Genomic DNA, 20,755 nt, shown 5'->3' with positions numbered 1-20,755 from the left:
AAAGCTAAGTGGTGATAAGGTCACCGAATCGATTAAATTGTTGTGGTTCTGTGATAAGAATGGTTGTTGGATAAAACTACATGGGGTATCATCTTTTTATGATTTATTCTCCTTCCCTTAAATAATAAAATATTAAATTACCCCACTCAATGATTTTTCTTTCTTGAAACTTTTAATTTCAAAGTTCTTGGTTGAACTTAACTATCATTTTTTAACCATTGAGTTATAAATACTTTACTTCTGAAGTATTTATTTATTTAGTAAGATTACTATTTATACTCCTTTCATGGAGTTATTCAATGTTCATCACACGGAACATTCTTATGAAAAAAATATTTTAAGTTCATCAAATTTGAAAAATTAAAGTGTAATGTAATTTTTAATTTTATCAAGACAGAATATATATTTATTAGAATATATATTATGTATTAGAGGACATGATATTTTAAATTACGAAGTGCGACACAAAAGTACTTTCTCTGAATAAACCTTTTTTTTTGTTGATGATTCGGATTTCTGATCCTCAAGGTAGGGGGTGGGGGAAACAGTATCCTCAGAGGAATGGTCTCTATAGTTTATTAAGGAGAGCGGTTGAAAGCTTGGACCCAATGTTAATTTTACATTTTGCGTATGAAGCCATACATCAAGAATTTTTTGATCAAATCGAAAATTTTTTACTAATAAGTATAACATTTGTTTATCCAAAGATAATTTTTAATAGTTATTCATAATAATTTTCTATTATTTCATTTTATTATAGTAAAAAAATATTGAAGTATATGAATTTTCACATCATTTTAGAGAATGAATTTTTAAAGAGCTAAGTAAAACAAAATATCAGCGTAATCAGCAGAAGAGTTTCTGGATTATCAAATTTTTAAAAAAATCGTGTATTTAAAATTTGAATCCAATTGTGAAAATCCGATCATTAGATCAAAAGTTACAAAGTTTTTTTTTCCCGCACAGTATTTCTTTATCTTTACAGGAAAAAAAAAAGATATCTAATAATCGATTTCAGTAAAATTTATGATATAAATTTAAGTTTGTTTCGTCTGCATAATTATAAACCATTTAAACGAATTGAAGTGAAATGAAATATGTGTGACTTGTTACGCACGGTATTTTAATGACGCAAAACGATACTAATTGCAGTAGATAAGAGCACTGGTACTCGACAACTAATGGCGTCAATCGTAGATAACAATTTCATATTTCTTTCTTTAAAAAAATGAAAGAAAAGAATTTTTAGTTGCAAATGAAGTTAAGAATAAATAATTTGTAATTTAACAAATTTTTAAAGAATACAATTAAAACTATTTTTAGTTTTTTAATATACTGAGTTATTTAATATTTTGCAATCCAAGTTGAGCTCTGAAATATAAACCTTTCAGTGTTTATGCGTTTTATTAGAGTCAGTTTTTTTTCTTGGGTATTCCAATTGTAAATTTCATCCGTTTAAGTTGGCTGAATATATTGGCCAGCTTATAGCTCAGTTATTTATTTTATATAAAGAGGAAAACAAGTTCTAATCTGCCAATACTGAATTTTCTTAAGGCTTACCATGTCTTATCTGCACAGTTATAGTTAACTAGCTCAGATTATCTAAACATCACTATAGTAAGCTAGCTCAGATTATCTATACATTACATAGCTATAATAAGCTAGTTCACATTATCTATATCTCATATAGCTATCATAAACTAGCCTACAAAACTACAAACAAATCTTTGTAGTTATAGTAAACTAACCTACGTAGCTTTATTAAACAAGCCTGAGTAGTTATAATAAACTAGCCCACGTAGTATAGGGCAAAATTAGGAAATTTTGCTACTGGCTAATGTCTAGTTACAGCATTTTTAACAGTGACAACTTTTTAAAACCTGTGGCTACGTGTTCAAAAATTGAAAATTTTAATCGATTAAAAACTTGATATTAAGTTTCATTTCTAAAATGAAGAAAAGTTTAAGAAGCAAGCTTCTAATAAAGAAATTTTCAGAATATTATAAAATATTCAAAACAATTCTATATCAATAAAAAAAACAAAATATGCATGGGGTGCATTTTCGGTGAAAAAAGTGGCTGACGGGTGGCGACTTGTAGACAATTTTTAAATGATCACTTATTACATTTATTCGCTCTGTTGCCGTTGATGACAGGCAATTTTGGCCTATGCTACGTAGATATTGTAAGCTAGCCTACATAGCTATGGTAAACTATTTATTTTCTACGTATAACTATTTGTATTTCAAATTAATCTACGTAGCTATGCAGTAGACAAGTTAAGTAGCTATAGTAAACTTGTTGTTAAGAAGTGAAGCTAAGTAGTAAACTAGCCAATATAGTTATAGTAAACTAGTCAACGTAGCTGCATTATACTAACCTAAGTAGCTATAATAATGTAGATTACATAAACTTCTGTTTATTTGTATAACCTACTATTAAATAGTTTACTTACATGTTATGTTTGGGGATTTCTTAAAAGGTGGAGACAGTAACGTTAACGGCAGTTATTGATATTTCTGTTATATTCACTAAATATTCTCTACTATTTAAATAAAATTAACATTATAATAACATTTCTCATTGAATTTTAGGACTTCTTCCGGACAATTCCAGGACTATTATTTTCTTTCTTTTTTTTAATTTTTGTCATTGGACTAAATTATAAATTTATATAAATTTTTTTGTTGTAAATTTTAACCTAATTGTTATCAGATCGTAAAGTTTAGATCTGTGTTATGCTCCCACCTTTTGAGAATTGTCCATTTGCCTTTAACCATCTATGAATGATGCATTCTGAATTTAGGGTTAAGGATAAAAGAATTAGCGTTAATATATATGAAAAAAGGAGACATTTGACGGATTTAAGGAAGTGAACGACGTGACGGATTAAGTGAAGGATTTAGAGTTGAAGGATTTTGAGATAATCAAGCAAATTATGAGAGCTGTTTATCTTGATTCGGCATTATGTCACACTGCTTAACTATTAAGCTCTTTTCTTTTTGCGTTTAGAAATTTACTCTTTTATTTTCAAAGAATTACCATGAAAATGTAGAATTTTTTTTTAAAAATTTAATTGAAAGCGTATCAATCCGACAACAGGAAGATAAAATTAGTAGCTGCGGTAAAAAAATAAGAAATTTCTTCAGGTAAATGTTAATAAGCTATAGGATTTGGAATTTCATGCTTCAAATTTGATGCAAAACTTTCAAATTAAAATTGTAAAAAATAATCCCATTTGAAATCCCATTATTAAACTTTTAATAAAAGGCTGCTCTTGTATTTTCAGTAAAATTATATTTGAATTATGCATTGAGATCAGAAACGATTATTATAAACTGTTTTAGTCTAAAATTAAGTAAAAAAATCTATGTAAATTCCAGAAAAAATAATTTTACTTCAAGGACTATATAGGCTAGTTTGTTATAGCTATTTAGTCTTTAGTTTAACGCTGATTTAGTACAGCTATTTTGGTTAGATTTCGAAAGCTTCAAGAAAACTCTACAAGGGTATTTTTCAATTTCTTTCTTTCTTTATGCTAAACAAATAACTGTTAAGATGGAATATAAATTGAACGGTGATATACATTTAAATAAAATAAACATCTCAAACATTCACCTAAGCGAATGTGTGAATGTCGATAATCATCGGTGAATGTTAACATTTTCTTCGTTTCAAATTGTCATATTAACATTTACATTTGGTAACTTACTATAGCCTTTACTTACTTTGGTAACTTACGAAGGCCTACTATGGTTAGTTTTAGAAAGTATTAAGAAAATTCAGTAATGGTATTTTATATCTTATTTTCCTCTTCATACGAAAAAAAAGCAGTTAGCAGGAATATAAATTAGAGCTGGAATATAAATTTGGATGTAATATATTCATCAAAGGGATTATGTGAATGGCAATAATCATCGATAAATTTTAACATTCACCAAGCTTCTAATTTTCGTAGCAACATTTATACTTAGTACCATAGCTACGTAAGCCGACTATAGCTATATGGGTTAGTTTTAAAAAGCATTAAGAAAATTCAGTCATGTTATTTTACATCTTATTTTCCTCTTTATACAAAAGAAAAAAAATAGCAGTTCAGCAGGAATATAAATTAGAGCTGGAATATAATTGGGATGTAGTATATTCACCAAAAGGATTATGTGAATGGCGATGTTTATCGATAAATGTTAACATTCACCACGATTCTAATTTTCACAGTAATATTATACGCAGTACCATAGTTACGTAGGGACCGACTAAAGCTATATGGGTTGGTTTTAGAAAGCATTAGAAAATTCAGTAATGGTATTTTACATCTTATTTTCCTCTTTATACAAAAGAAAAAGAAATAGCAGTTCAGCAGGAATATAAATTAAAGCTGGAATATAAATTTGGATACATTATATTATATTTACTGAAGGAATTATGTGAATGGCGATGTTCATGTATGAATGTTAACATTCATCATTCTTCTAATTTTCACGGTAACGTTTATACTCAGTTGATTTGATATGAAAGAATTCAGGCGCATGAAATTCTGACACAATTTTAATAGAGTTCATTAATGGTTTCAGCTGATACTGTATGACCCAGAGTGAGTTTTTTCTATGAGCTTAGTCATGTCAATTAATCTCTTTCCATCGCTTTCTTATCATACTAAAAAGTAAACATGTAAGCATGACGAGCATAACTGAAATTATTCATTATTATCAGATGTGACAAATCTTATTTTAAGAGGCTAAGTTATTGACTTTTTTTAACTTAAAATATAAGAAGTACAATTATATAAATTTGATTTGTCATTCACTTTAAATAGTTGGAAATTTAATAAAAACGCGTTTTTGCCAATTAATTATACTTTTTTGTTTAGGCCAAATTAGAAATTCTTATTTATTTATTAATTTTGCTTTTATTATTCTACATGTCAATTAGAGGCCATTCCCCTCTCAGACCGAACTCAAGTATCAAAGGGGTGGAGAGGGGAAGATAAAGGGGGGGGGGCTTAAAACGCTTTTAATCCTTTTTATTTAACTATTAACGCTGAAAGAAGTTTTTTAGAATCATCCAAATCGGTTTTCGTCAATTTAAACTGTAATAAAAGTAGATTTTTAAAAAATCTAAAAATTGGGAAACGTGTAGTTTTAAATAAATTACTATAAAACAAAAAATTTCATAATTTTATTGTTTTAAAATTTTAAGGAAAAATTCAGAGAAGTTCTAAAAGTTATCCAGCACTGTTTTTCCTAATTTAATAAAGCGACTCTTTTATTTTCTACCTTTTTTGAAAGACATTTTGCTGTCTAATAATAGTGTTTCATCAAAAATTTGTTAAGTACAAGAAAATATACAAAAAACACAAACTAAGAATTAAACTTAAAATCCGACATGGTGAGGGTAGAGACCTGTTGAAGATTAACGATCAATTAGCTGCCTTGCGATTAAAAAATCAACGTAAGCGACAAAAAATTCAACATTGAGATTTTTATATATTTGGTATCTTTGAATAGTAAGTTACATATTGCAAAACAAATTTTTTCAAAAATAAAATTTGTTTTATCTGTTCGTTAAAATTCTATTTTACCGTTCATTAGCAACAGAAGGAAAACAGTTGTTAACCACTTTTCTCGGAATCAATCGTGAAGCATTTTCATTGTTTTTTAAAGTGCACGGTAGTTAAGGAATGTATAATATTTTTTTTTTATTTTTTTTATTTCCAATGCCAAAATGTGTTGACATTTCGTCAATTCAGGCATTTACAAGGCAGATTTTTTGGCCACTTTTTCAAGGGCACCATATTAGGTGGGACAACGTTGCTCCACAGGAAGGACAGATAGTACAGAGAATGAAAGAACATCCATGTCTCACCCGCGATTCAAACCCAAAACCCTTCTGATGCAAGGCCAGTTCTTAAACTTTTAAATATTATGGTGGCACCTTAAAATTTAAAATTAGGTAATTAAGAGTAATAGAGCATATTTCAATGAATAAAATGAAACAAAAATTATTCAAAAATATTAATTAATTTCTGAATTTCACATTATTTAAAAATATTAGTTATAAGAAAATTCCGAACGTATAATTCTGCGAATGTTAATGTGAAAAAAAAATGAAACCTCTTTTAAGATTGAAAATCATGTCCCTTAAAGATAGTTTAGTACCTAGAATAATTTTTTTTCAACAAAATGGTAATCTTTTGAACAGATGAGTAAGGAAAAAAATGGATATCTCTCTCTCTGAATAACTTTTGTTCAAAATATCGATACACGTTCTTAGTGCCTATTACTAATCATACTTGTTCATATGCTAAATCGTTTGCATTTGAACAAAAAAGTACCAAATGAATGGTTTAAATATCGCTTATTTAATTTTATTTACAAAAATTATGCTTTTTTTTTTTATTTATCTATTAGAAATGTTATTACCATACAGTACGGTAATTTTATCCGAATTTTTTTTCATGTAGTTTTCTTCTTTTTCACTCGCTTTGGTACCATTTATTCATCTGCAACATACTATCCAATATCTTGGTAATTTTCATTAAAATCAGGGATCCTCCTAATCAGCATTTTACGATATTTCTGAGTGAATGTTTACATACTCGGCTGGGCATGTAATAGTGATAAATGCAGGTCCAAGGAATCCATGTCGGAATTTTTACATGTCCAAGACAAGTTGAGTAGTATAACATGCTTCACAAGTCAAAAGTAAAAATTTAGTAAACTTTCAAATTGAGTTTTGGCTTGTGAGATGTAAAAAAAAAAATAAATAAATAAAAAATTAAAATAAAAAATTCTTTATTGGAAATAAACCAGAATCAAATCAGATTAGAAGCAACTTTTTAGCGCATTAATTTTTTTTTTACTTTCTTATAGTTTTTTCGTGCAAAAAATAGAAAATGTGCATAGCAAAACTTTGATTACCTTGTTTTGTCAAATTATTAATTTATTATTAATTATGAATTTATTATTAATTATTAATTTATAATTAATTATTAATTTTATTAAATTATTACGTCTCAATAATTTTTGCTTGATAAAGTTTATTTTTAACTGTTAAACATTTTGCAAACAAAATACACTATTTTCTACCGTCTTGAGTATCAAACGCTTATACTGAAAATGATTAGATATATTTAATATCAAGTTCAATTAAAAGTTTGTAATAATTATTAAATATATATAATTATTTATAGTTTTGTTATGTTGTTATATGAATTTTAGGAATTTTCAGGCGAATAGATGTTTGATAATAGGCGAGACAGATGATAGATGGAATGTTTTAAATATATTCCTTTTAACACTTCATCGGAAGATCTTGTTGCTATATGATAAAAAAGATACCACGGGGAGAGATATCAAGAATAATCATTTATGTGTGGATTTGATTCATTTTTATCTAATATTTGACCTCATTTTATCAGGTTATTATAAACTTTATGTACATTAAAAAACTGTGAGAATTGTTTCGTAAAATTGCTTTACAACGGAATTTTTGTGATAGATATATTGTTTGAAAAACTTGCGATGTTATATTCATTTTCCCCGCAAAAAGTATACACGCATATAAATAGTAACGATCTAGTTAACAAACAAATTTATATACTTTACAATTCAAAACAGCTTTGGTCACTAGCAAAGTAAATAACAAAAAAAAAAAAAAAATCATCCTGAATTTTTATTTTGTAGGAAATTTTCTTAAATTAAACTATTTTTATCTAATATTGCACGAAATTTTTTGGTTCGCTGAAATGGTTCCAAAGTTATGACAAAATATGCAAATTAAAAATTAATATTCATTTTATACATATATATATATATATATATAATTAATTTATTAATTAATTAACAAACAAACTTATACACTTTACAATTCAAAATTGCTTCGATCACTAGTAAAGTAAATAATAAAAAAAAGTATAAATTATGCTGAAATTTTTTTTTATTTTGTTGAAAATTTTCTTTATTTGAACTATTCTTATCTAATATTACGTAACATTTTTTGATTCGCTGAAATAGTTCCAAAGTTATGACAAAATATGCAAATTAAAAAATTAATATTAATTGTATATAAATGTATTATTAATTCACATGCAAACTTGTATACTTCACAATTCAAAACTGCTTCGGTCACTTGTAAAGTTAGTAATAAAAAATTAATAAATTACGCTGAATTTTTTTTATTTTGTGGAAAAGTTTCTTTACTTGAACTATTCTTATCTAATATTGCACGAAATTTTTTGGTTCGCTGAAATAGTTCCAAAGTTAAGACAAAATATGCAAATTAAAAAATTAATAATTATCGGGCCAAACTTTTGACTGTTCTCCTTACCAAGCTATTGGGACCATTTTCTCCACAGTTTCCAATTGTCGAAATTGCCGAAGTCCAATTAAAGAAAATTCGAAACCGTGTCTTTTCGAAAATTAAAATATCGTTTACAAAACTTAATTTGCTTATTTAAAGTTTTTAAACAAGTTTCCGGATATTTTGAATTAAATCATAATAATTAAACGTGCAGTTCTCGCCAAATTTGACAAATCAAAATGTAAGTGAAACCCAACGCACTTCTGTAGCTATTCGCTTGTATAATCGTTTTATTTTTTTATCTTAACCCAAAATTTGAATGTGATTTTTTTAAAAATAACTTCAAATTTTTAAATTGGCCAGTCGGGCACTTTTCAAAAAGAAAAGCTACATTGGAAGAAAGCTAAATTTTTGTTTTGTTTTTTTGTTTCTGGACCTTTTTCGGAGTTTTGATTTCTTACATTATGCTCTGAAAAAATTCTTTTAGTACTCATTTTATAAGCCGCCCTAAGTAAATTTATCCTTTAGCAGTATATAATTAACATTTTATTATGAATTTCAATTTGAATTTCGTTTTTCCTATTTTTATTATCACCAAAGTGGTCAAGCTTATGACGAAAAAAGCCATTTTTATTTATACGTAGCTTAGGAAGAAAGTAAACTCAGGAATGAAATAAAATATTTTTTTAAGTAATTTCATCAATTGAACTTAATTATATTATTTGTTGTTCTTAATTATTGCATAAAAAATGATAAATTTGACTTTTTTACGTCTTTTGCACGATGAAGGATATTTTTATAGTGGATATTTTCACACTTTGGTCATGAAGCAAAATCCAAAAGATTTAAATAATAAGCTTTAAATAATGACAAAAAATGATGAGTTTGCAACTGTTACTCATGACTGTATGGTCAAGTTTAGCCTATCTAAAGACAGCGCTGTCAATGATTATTTTGAAAATGGCGCAAAACGTCAGTACGAAGAAAAGCCCAGAGAAAAGCCACAGTTTTATGAAGATGAAAAGCGTTTGGGGTTTAATTTTTTAATATTTAAAAACTTACTCGAATGCCGCCTAACCTGGTCTCATAAAAATTGGCAAAAACTGAGAATAAGGCAGTGAGCTTGATAATTTTCATCTAGGTGGAAAAATGTCGCCAAATTGGCGATTTTTTAAAAAAGTTTAATAATTTAAAAATATTTAAGTTATTTGTCTGTTCTAAATCCCAGATATTTCTTTCTTCACGGCAAGATTATATAAATAGTTTAAAATCATCGCATTGCTTCAAGTGTTAAGGCACTTAAATTATGGCTTTGTTATTTTCCTTGGCCACAGAGCTTCGAAAAACAGCATAAGTTATTGCAGTGTTTGGTGGTTTAAGAACAGTGCTTTTGATGTAACCTCATTAAACCAATGTGTTAGATAAAGTGTTTTTCGAAACTCTTTCATGAAGGAAGCTCCTTTTTTCTTGCCTTAAAGAAATATCTGGGCTTTAATAATTTAAATATTTTCAAAATTACTAAAAGTTCTTATAATCGTCAATTTGGCGAGATTTTTCTACCTAGATGAAAATTATCAAATTCAATGAATAACTCTTAGTTTTTGCTAATTTTTATGGGCTTAGATAGGTACAAACGCTTTTCCTTTTTATAAAACTGTGGCTTTCTTTAATATTGACATTTTACGGCATTTTCAGAATTAGGATAGGGGGCGCTGGCTAATGATAGGTTAAACTTAACCTTACAGTAGTGAATAACTGTTGCAAATTCATAGCAGTTATGAGAACTGCATATTATTTACAAATTGAGCAGCGATGACTCAGGGGATAGAGCGTTCGCCTCCCAATCAGATCACCCAGGTTCGAATCCCAGCGGTGGCTGGTTGACGCGAATTCTGCTCCTGGCTCGCACTAGCTACGGTGCTGACGTAAAATATTTTCAGTGGTAGGCGGAACATGGATAAGAATCTCCTTGCAGTTGGGCTAACCGCGGGAGGTTTTCATGGAACCTCTCCTTATAACTCGTAAATGGTGATCACCTGATTCACCATTCACGGCCCATGATAACAAATATGAAACGAGATTTTCTGACTCTAACGGCCAAGCACCACAAGGACGTGATTTCAATACGGTATCCTCGCAATGTATCTCGTGTTAGTGCATATACGTACTCCTTAGTACGGACACGGTTCATATACGTACTCCTTAGTACGGACACCTTAGTACGTATTCCTTAGTATGAGTTAACGAGCCTGAAGGAAGCGCCTCTTTCTCTATGTGCGGTCTTGAAGGGGTTCAATAGTTGTCCTTCTGTTTATTGGAAAATTTGAAATTTTCCAATATACGATTTTCTACTTTAAATAAAGGTGTAATTTCTATATTTTACTGAAAAAGATGCGGAATTTAACAACTTATATTAATATAGATTTAAATAATTACAAACCATTTTGATATAAAAAAACTTCTTATACGAATTTTTTAAAAAAATTCGTTGTGTTGGCGTCAATGTTTTTTACCAATACGGCTAGTCAACGCGCACCACTACAAAAACCGAATTTTTAAATTTTTTTTATTAGTTATTAATTTTTAACACTGAATATAAAAGGGGAGGGGGGGGGCTTTCTTTCCATTATTGAATAATTTATTACGTAGCTATTTATTTCCTCAAACACATCTTCATATTTTTTTGAGAATTCCCTTATGAAAAAATAGAGGTATAAATGAGGTATAAACGAGGTATATTTTAAAGGTATAAAGGAGGTTGTTATTTAAATACGTCGTTAAGGTTGAAAAGGGTGCAAATGAATACCTCAAAATCAACCTCAAATATACCTTAAATATACCTCCAGAGGTATATATGTTTCAACCTGAGGTGTTTAATTTTACATCTGTGGAGAGGTAGATATTTACTACTTTAAAGTGTTTCATTTTCAACCTTAGGCTATTACTTATCAGCCTGAAGTATATTTTTTTACACTTGTGGAAGTATTTATTCAACAACCTAAGGTGTGTAATTTTAAACTTCAGGTTATCAACCTCAGGTGTATTTTGTTCGACTTCAGATTATTATTTTTTAACCTCAGGTATCTAATTTTTTGCTTGTAGAGGTATATATTTTTCATCCTATGGTGTGTCATTTTACACTTAAAATTATTATAAATCAATCTCAGGTGTATTTTGTTCTACCTCAGGTAATTATTTTTCAACCTCAGGTATATAATTTAATGCTGTAGAGATATATATTTATCAACCAGTGGTGGGTCGTTTTATACTTCTGGTTGTTATAAATCAACCTCAGGTGTATTTTATTCTACCTCAGGTAATTATTTTTCAACCTCAGGTATATAATTTTATGCTCGTAGAGGTGCATATTTTTCAACCTAAGGTATGCCATTTTACACTTCTGTTTGTTATAAATCAACCTGAAGTGTATTTTCAGCACTTGGAAAGGTTATTTTTTATTAACGCCATGTGCTCCATGTTCTACCTTAAGTTATTATTTCGTAACCTCAAGTTTATATTTTTGTATTTTTAGAAGCATTAATATACCAACCAAAGATTCGACATTTTGCACTGCTGGCTTATGTAGCTCAACCTAAATTTTTTTCAGCACTTACGAAGGTGAGATGTTATACGGACCACCTAGTTTATTAATTTTTAGACTCACTATATAAAAAATATAATATATATAAAGATATTATATATATTATATGAAGAATAATTTATATCATTACATTTTTTTCACTAGTAGAGATCACTTATCAACCTGAAGTTTTTAATATTAAACCTTCGGCAGTAATTGCTTCTTTTGTTAAGCTATAAAAGAAAGTTTCAAATGCATAATTCTTCTATAATTTTAATAGATTGAATTAAATCATCTTAAAATAACACTTATCCAAATTCTACAGTTAGTAAAAATTATTTATGGGAACTCATACTCGTATTTTTAGAAGGTCTAAGTGCTTGAATTTCTAAAGCTATAAAACTACAAATTTAAATAATTAGTCAGCTGAAATCCAAATTACTTTTATTTAAAACTAAAATTTCCTTTTTTTTACAAACCAACAAAATTATTTTAAATACTGTTTCCGTCTACATGTTGAATCTTGTAATTATTGGAACCTAAAAGAAAAAAAAAATACGAATTAGTAAGAAAGTTATATTTACAATAATAGTGGCAGATTTTGAAATATTAAAATATTAGAAATTGTTTTTTTATGATTTAAATTAACTGGATGAAATTAATTTTCTTTTTCAGATAAATAGTATTACTCTTCTGCCATTTCAATTCAATCCTCGTAGCTAAAAAGCATGATAGGTATCAAAGCCACAAAATAAAATACACTGAAGACAGTACTACCATCAATAACATTTACAGAAATTCAAATACATAATTCCAATCTTATTTTGCAATTTTAACACTTTTTATTTTTCTATACATCTGGTAACATTAACTTGTAAGTTTGATAATTAGACTTTCTTTCTTTGTTTCTTTACAAATCTTTAAACTCAATAAAACCAAGTCTATATTTTTAAACTTTTTATCAGACTTCATGAAACTAATAGCTTTTTTTAAATTTTTGACGCTGATTCTGAAAAGGGCTTACGTTATTGTCAATCACATCAGAGTTTTTAAAAAATAGTTATTTTAATATTTTTTAATCAATGTAATCAAGAATCAACAATCGTTTAATAGATTAAAAATTTAACGCTATGTACCAATTTTTATTCTTTTTTTACACTCAATCGAATAGAACAAATTACAAGCTGATAAGGAGCATTTATTTTAAAATTGTGAGTAATTTTTATGTGAAGAAAATGTCTAAGAGAGAATGATTTGAAATAATACTTTTAAAATAAGTTGAGTATAATATCTCCTATATAACTTATAATACCGAGCAGAATAAAACTAATAGTTAGTTGTTACAAACACTTGTTTAAATGTAAATACACATCCTAAGGATGAAATTCCAAAAAATGCATATTACTTTCAACAATAAATGTTTTTATTTGCAATTGATTTTATTCAATTCAGGATTAAAATTGCATACTATACTGACTTATTTCTAAAAAATTTAAGATTTCCGAAATTCGCAAATTTTTGAAGTAGTAAAACATAAACAGCTGCATAAAAATTCTCGTAACCTTGAAACAAATTGTCATATAAACTTGAAATCGGATTTAATTTAATTCTGCTCAATATTCTAATAAGTAATAACAATCTACTTAGTAAATAATTAAAGTGGGTAAATTGCGAAAAAATAACATGAAGTGAAAATAGCAGTTTTATGATCAAACATGAAGAAGTGAGCTAGTACAGTTACTAGTTTTCAATTATCAAATATCTAGCAAACTATTGTTATCAACAATTACATAAATTCTGTAGTTTATTAGGAGAGATTACTTTTTCTTTTAGGTATAAATTCAGAACTATATCCTAGGGGAAGGCTGAGCAGTAGCTTGCTTGTCTCTTCTTCTGCGCCGCCGCGCATGTGCTATTTACAGCCTAGGCCATCTCAGTAATATCAGGGAACTGTGGATAAGCTCTGTAAATATATATATATATATATATACAGAGAGAGAGAGAGAGAGAGAGATATGTATATAAACTTTGCAACAAATATCCAAACGATAAGCATACAGCTATAGTAGAATTTCAAAGCAAAATTGCTATTTAAAAAATCTTTCAATTTTCAATGATTTATTTATAATTATGAACATTTTACTCAATTAATCAGCTTGCATACTGCTACGTTAAAACATGTACAGTTAAGCAAAATTAAAAAAATAGTTCTATTTGAATAAATTACAAACAATGAAATATACTGTGCATATCTTGCTGTAACGATTCCCCAGTAACGTTACCCTAAACAACGACAAGAAATATTTCGATTGTTCTCTCTTATTGCTAAGCCTACAACGATAGCCTCTAAGAATATCCTCCAACTTAAATTATTTATGATCAGGACGTGCCTTTAAAACAAAAATAATAAAATTTAAGTTTGAAAAGTGAAACATATTTGATTAAAAGTGATAAAACTAAATTAATAAATGTCAAGCACGCTTACAGAATTTTGAATATACTCTCGATTGTCAACACACACGCCATTTGCCGGCTCGCATGGAACTCCTGGAAGTGAGCTAGTTAATATGAAGTGTACTTTAAACAACCTTAAAACAAGCTTAGGTATAAATAAAATGACTTCATACACCTCAATAAATACTTCACTCTCTTTAGTAGAAAAAAGGTATATTTTTTAATACCTCGTAAATACCTCACTCTCTTCAGTAGGAAAAAGGTATATTTTTCTATACCTCGTAAATACCTCACTCTCGTTAGTTGAAATAAGGCTGATTTTTTTATACCTCATAAAATACCTGTTTTGTTACACGTGTAAGAGAAACAACCTCGTATACCTTAAAAATCACCTTATCAGTCTGGTTGATTTGAAGTGAATTTTAAACAACCTCAAAATAAGATTAGGAATAAATAAAATGACTTCATATATCTCAATAAATACTTCACTCTCTTTAGTTGAAATAAGGTAAAAAATTTTATACCTCAAAAATACCTCTTTTGTTAGAAGTGTCAGAAAATCAACCTGGTATACCTTGAAAATCACCTCATCAGCCTGGTTGGTTTGAAGTTGATTTTAAACCACCTCAAAATAAGCTGAAGTATTTATAAAACAGTCTCGTACACCTTAATTACAACCTTTACGAGGTATAATTTTTATTGCTGTTTTCTCAGCAACCTTAAATATACCTCATATCAACCTTGATACCTCAAAAATACCTCAAATCAACCTTAAATATACCTTAAATTTTCGTAAGGGTTGCTGAACGAATCGAGGAAATGACGAAAAATTGACCTAGTTTTATCTATTAGAAAGAGAAAAGGAAAAAAAATGTCAGCGCATTTTGTGAAAGAACAAAACTTTTACGGCAACACGTGCCAATATGACCCTAATCGATCGATATAAAAAATACGAAACTGAAAGCTGCGCAAATAAATTACGATTGTATACAACACACGAGTCTTCGAAAAGAAAAAGCCTGTTAAAATTTATACAGAATAAAGAACGATTGATTATTTAAAAAGACGATTAAAATAGTACTAATGAAACATTGATGGTGTTTTGTATAAAAATTAATAACTTGGTTGATTTTAAAGAGAGAAGTTGATGCTAAATAGAATCTGACATTTACAAAACCACGTGAGTTTTCCACATGGTGAAAGTTAAATAAAGATAAGCAGAACACGTGCCGTAGGAAACGACCTCGTCTTGCGAACTTCAATTTATTGAAGTTAAATGGAATTATTTTATTATTTATTATGGGAGGTATTAAAAATTAAATGAATTAGAAACTGTTTATGAATGAAAGAAAAAATATGCTCTGTTTTGAAAAAAATCTATTTTTATGGATTAATTTATTTTAATCCTGTTTTCATATTAATTAATTGTTTATTTTTAATAACATTCTTTAACTATGAGGTAATTACTTTATTTTATTTTATTTTGGTGGTATAAAAAAAAAATGAATTAAAAACTGCTCATGAATGAATAAAAAAATGTTTTATTTTTTTAAAATCTGTTTTTAACTACTAAGTTATTTTAGACCAATTTTTCGTATAATGATTTTTTTGCTTTTCAATTTTTTTTTGCAAATTATAATGTTATTATTTTATTATATTTTATTATGGGAAGTATTAAATAATAAATAAATGAAAAAATGTTCTATTTTTTTAAAATCTGTTTTTATCTACAAAGTTATTTTAGATCAATTTATCATATAATAATTTCTTTTCTTTCTTAAATTTTTTTAAAAATTATTATGTAATTATTTTATTATGGGGAGTACTAAAAATTAAATCAATGAAAAACTGCTCATAAATGAATAAATGAAAAGCATACTTCTTTTTTTCAAAACCGATTTTTATCTTTGAATTTATTTTAGATACATCTCATATATTAATTGTTTTATTTTAAAATCTTTCTTAAATTATGATGTAATTATTTTATTATATTTTATTATGGGTGTTATTAAAAATTTTATGAATAAAAAACTGTTTTTGAATAAATGAAAAATATATTTATTTTATCTGTAAATTTATTTTAAATCTATTTTCTATGTTAATAATTTTATTTTTAAAAAACTTTTTTAAATTATGATATGATTGAAATTTTTTTTTTTGTGTGTGTTTGCTCTTACAACTGATGCGTAATTTGGAAGGAAATAAAAAAAAGATACAATATTTTTTTTACTAAAACTAGTAAAGCAAATTTGGATTGAAAAAAGTTGTTTTTTTAAATATATTATAGGATTAAAAGTATCAAATTTTAAACCACATCTATTTTTAACATTTGCCTTTAATGTTTCTTTTTTTCAAATTTTAACAAGATCAGGATTTATGGATTTAAATACAAAGCATATCGTGCGTGCTTCTCAAAAAATCGGGAGCAATAAGGTTAACAACAGCAAATTCTGAATTCTATAGATAATTACGTTATATGCACTAAATGTTCAATACTTATGGAATATACTTTTCTATTTAAACAAAGTTAACACTACAATAACATTTTTTTAAATCGAATTTTAAGAAATCAGAATATCTTAAACAATACATATAAGGGAAAAAACTATCGGTGCTGCGTATATTCTATTATTTGGACAATTCTCTCTTTCAGGTGTGAGAAGTATATTACGAGACCGACAAATCATATTGAGAAGGCCCAGGATGAACCGTGGTGGCTCAGAGGTTAGAGCGTTCGCCTTCCAATGAGATGAACCGGGTTTGAATCCCAGCAACGGCTGGTTATTACGAATTCTGCAACCGGCTAGTACCAACCACAGTAATGACATAAAATATCTCTAGATTGGGTTTAAAATTACAAGGCTACGGAGTTGAACATTAGCTGTTATAAACCCAAAAACTGGGTCGGCCGATCAACGACGGTTATAAAATAAAAAAACTTAGTCATATTCATATTGAGTTATTCATATTCATATTGGCAAGTCATATTGAGATATCGTTAAAATATTGATTTCTATGGTGCTTGTAAGAGACTTCCGATTTTTGCCTCTATTATTAAAATATATAAGATTTTTTTCCTAATTTAATTCTAAAATTGAAGAAATTGACTTCTTCGTATTTATACTATTTTCCAATTTTTATAATTTAAGGTAATTCTAGATTATATGGTCATAGCGGAAAAATAGCCATTTTCAAGATCTTCTATAGTTTTTAATATAGTGGAGCATATGTAGTTTCGCAGGAAGCAGTTTCAGTTATGGGTCAATTTGAACAAATCATTGTTTGTTTTTAACAACAAAAGCATGTAAAATTTTAATATTTATTTTATTTTTCGGGCCTAAAATTTTAGCATCTGTAAGTATTCTGATGTTTTCCAATGCAAAGTTTATACATTTTTTTCATCTAACTAGACCTTTAAAGCACATATCGCTGGTTCAAAATTAAACGACACATCTGCAAGCATAATACGTTTGCAGATGTGTCGTTTTAGTTTTGAACCAGCGATATGTAGTCTAATCTTTGCTCCTGAGTAAAAATCAGAGGAATATTATAGTGGAATGACGGTATAAATTCGGTGGCCCTCTCATCACCAGCTTCAGGAGAGATGGCCACATGTTAGCTTAATTTAAATTTCTTTTTTAATATTTTGTTCTCAATATTCCATTATTGTTCGCTCAAATAATGAATGAGAATTAAAAATATGCATAAAAATTTGCATAGTACTTTTACATAGTATTTTTACCTAGTAATCACAGTACTTTTATTTCGATTTCAAATAATTATGGCCATCTATCCTAGAATGACCCTAGATGAACAATATTAGTTACACTTAGAAATGAGGATTTTTGCGTTTAAGGGTCCCACCAAAATAATCATCAAAATAGGCTTAAATAAATTTTATTTATATGAAGTTTTTCGTCTTTTTTGCGGAATCCCCATAAAATTGAAGACTACTGTTTTTTTTTTTCCCGTTTCTTCAATATGATTAAATAGAAAAAAAAAGAATGTTAACTTTTCAATGAAAAAAATTTGAAAAAAAAAGGGCATTTAATTATTATTAAACAAATCATCCGCGCCGGGAATGTAGGTCTCTGAGAGAATACCTCGATTGCCCTACTCTTACGATGGCAAATTCCGCATCGGGCTTGCACCGACCGATGTAAAATGTCCTCAGTGGTAGACGGATTATGGGTTAAAGTCCTGTAGAGTTCGCTAGATCAGACCTGCGGATCGGAATACCGAACCTGCGACCTCTCATCCTGATATTCTTTCTGCTGTCAGAAATTAACTGCAACTGACGGCAGGATACTGATGTCATAATTATTCATCGCACATTTTCTCCAGTATATATATGCATCTGTCACAATTTGTGATAGCAGGAATAACAACCGATGAAACTAAATACCATTGTGTTGTTTCCGCTTTGGACAGTAAGGCTCTATCCTCTATAAGAGATATAATTCGTAACCCTCCCAAATCTAATGCATATGAGAGTTTAAAATCTAAAATAATCGAAACCTTTTCTCAATCAGAATCGGCTCAGTTAAAATTGCTGCTGCAGGATTTGCAGTTGGGTGATAAACTTCCGTCACAGCTTCTGTTAGAGATGCAAAATCTCTCTTGCCAAAAGCTTAACAACGATATATTGCGTACTTTATGGCAACAACGTTTGCCAGTTCATGTGCAGCAAATTTTGTCTGTTTGCAAAGACCCAATTAATGAACTAGCTTTAATTGCCGATAAGATATGCGAAATATCTTGTTTCCAATCGGTATCTGAAGTTAAAAATTCTCAGGATAATTTAACTCTTCAATCAGTACGTGAAGAAATTTCGGTTCTTAGCGCTAACGTTGAGAGATTATCTAGATCCTCTAAACAACGTAATCGTGATAGAAGTCGCAATCGTCGATACAGACATTCAAATTCACGTAGTCGTACTCCTGACAATCTACGTACGGGTAAATTATGTTGGTATCATAATCGTTTTGGTAATAAAGCACACAAGTACATACAACCATGCCAATTTTCGGAAAACTAAACGGCTCGTCTGATGTAGCGATGGCAGATGTTAGCCAGTCTCACAGTCGCCTTTTTGTTTATGATAAAATATCTGGTTTCAGATTTCTCGTAGACAGCGGCGCAGCAGTTAGCTGTTTTCCTAAAAATTTAACAAAAAATAACATAATTCAGGAATTAAATTTGTATGCTGCAAACGGTTCTAAAATTTCAACTTACGGCAATAAGCGTTTAGAACTAGATCTTGGTTTGCGTAGAAGGTTCGACTTCAATTTTATCATTGCTGATGTGTCAAGCCCTATTATTGGTGCGGATTTTTTGGAACGTTTCGGACTGTTGGTCGATGTTAAAAATCGTCGATTACTTGACAGTTTGACAACAGTTTTTTCTAGGGGCATTTCATGTCCTGGACTATCATTTGGATTAACTTTGGTCTCATCAGAGAACCGTTATCATGATTTGTTGATCAAATATCCGAATATTTTAAGTTTCAATCAAAATGCACCACGCCAAGACTACGGTGTGACACATTGCATTGAAACATTTGGACCTCCAGTTTTTTCCAAAGCAAGACGTCTATTGCCTGAGAAATTAAAAATTGTTCGTAAAGATTTCGCCGATTTAATAAAGCAAGGTATTGTTCGTCCATCTAAAAGCCCGTGGACAAGCCCGATACATTTAGTACCAAAGAAAAATGGAGAATTCCGAATATGTGGTGATTTTCGTCGTTTAAATGCCAAAACTATTCCTGACAGATATCCGATACCTCAGATCCAGGATTTTTCACATAATTTAAATGGAAAAACTGTATTTTCTAAATCAGATTTAGTAAAAGCATATAACCAAATAAGAGTTGAAACTTCCGATGTTCCTAAAACAGCAGTTATCACACCAATTGGACTTTTTGAATATATATTTATGCCTTTCGGTTTAAGAAATGCCGCACAAACATTTCAACGTTTTATTGATAATGTTTTAAGAGACATGGATTGTTGTATAGCATATTTGGTTGATATTTTCATTTTCTCTGAAACCGAAGAAAAGCATAAAGCGGATTTAGACAAAGTTCTTAAACGTTTAAACGATTTCAATTTAATAATTAACTTAGAAAAATGCGCTTTTGGTGTTTATGAAGTTAATTTTTTGGGATATTTAGTTTCAAAGGATGGTATTCAGCCTATACCTGAAAAAGTAAAAGCTTTAAGAGACTTTCCTTTACCTAAATTTGTAGAACAATTACGCAGATTTTTAGCTATGGTAAATTTCTATCACAGATTATGTGGGAACGAGGAATAGCGTTCCTGCATTTTTACGGAACCAAAGACAACATCAAAACAATCAGAAGATAAAAATAAGCACTTTTATTTTCCGGGAAAATGATTGAGTCACAAAAGCTGCGTGACT

At 28.7% G+C, this 20,755-nt stretch overlaps 1 protein-coding gene across 1 annotated transcript; it reads left to right on the top strand.

Annotated features, from left to right (window-relative positions):
• The first annotated feature begins 18,686 nt into the window (after nucleotides 1-18,686).
• LOC107443367 (uncharacterized) lies at nucleotides 18,687-19,373 on the top strand. The gene has a single exon (XM_016057215.2). The coding sequence runs from the start codon at nucleotides 18,687-18,689 to the stop codon at nucleotides 19,371-19,373; it is 687 nt and encodes a 228-aa protein (XP_015912701.2).
• Nucleotides 19,374-20,755: the final 1,382 nt, after the last annotated feature.

The sequence above is a fragment of the Parasteatoda tepidariorum genome, chromosome X2 (assembly GCF_043381705.1).
Source record: "Parasteatoda tepidariorum isolate YZ-2023 chromosome X2, CAS_Ptep_4.0, whole genome shotgun sequence".
Lineage (NCBI taxonomy): Eukaryota > Metazoa > Arthropoda > Arachnida > Araneae > Theridiidae > Parasteatoda > Parasteatoda tepidariorum.
The sequence above is the reverse complement of the archived record's forward strand: the minus strand, read 5'-3'. Positions and strand labels throughout refer to the sequence as shown.

Coding starts and splice junctions, on each gene's coding strand:
- LOC107443367 (XM_016057215.2), top strand. CDS start 18,687: ATGCATCTGTCACAATTTGTGATAGCAGGAATAACAACCGATGAAACT.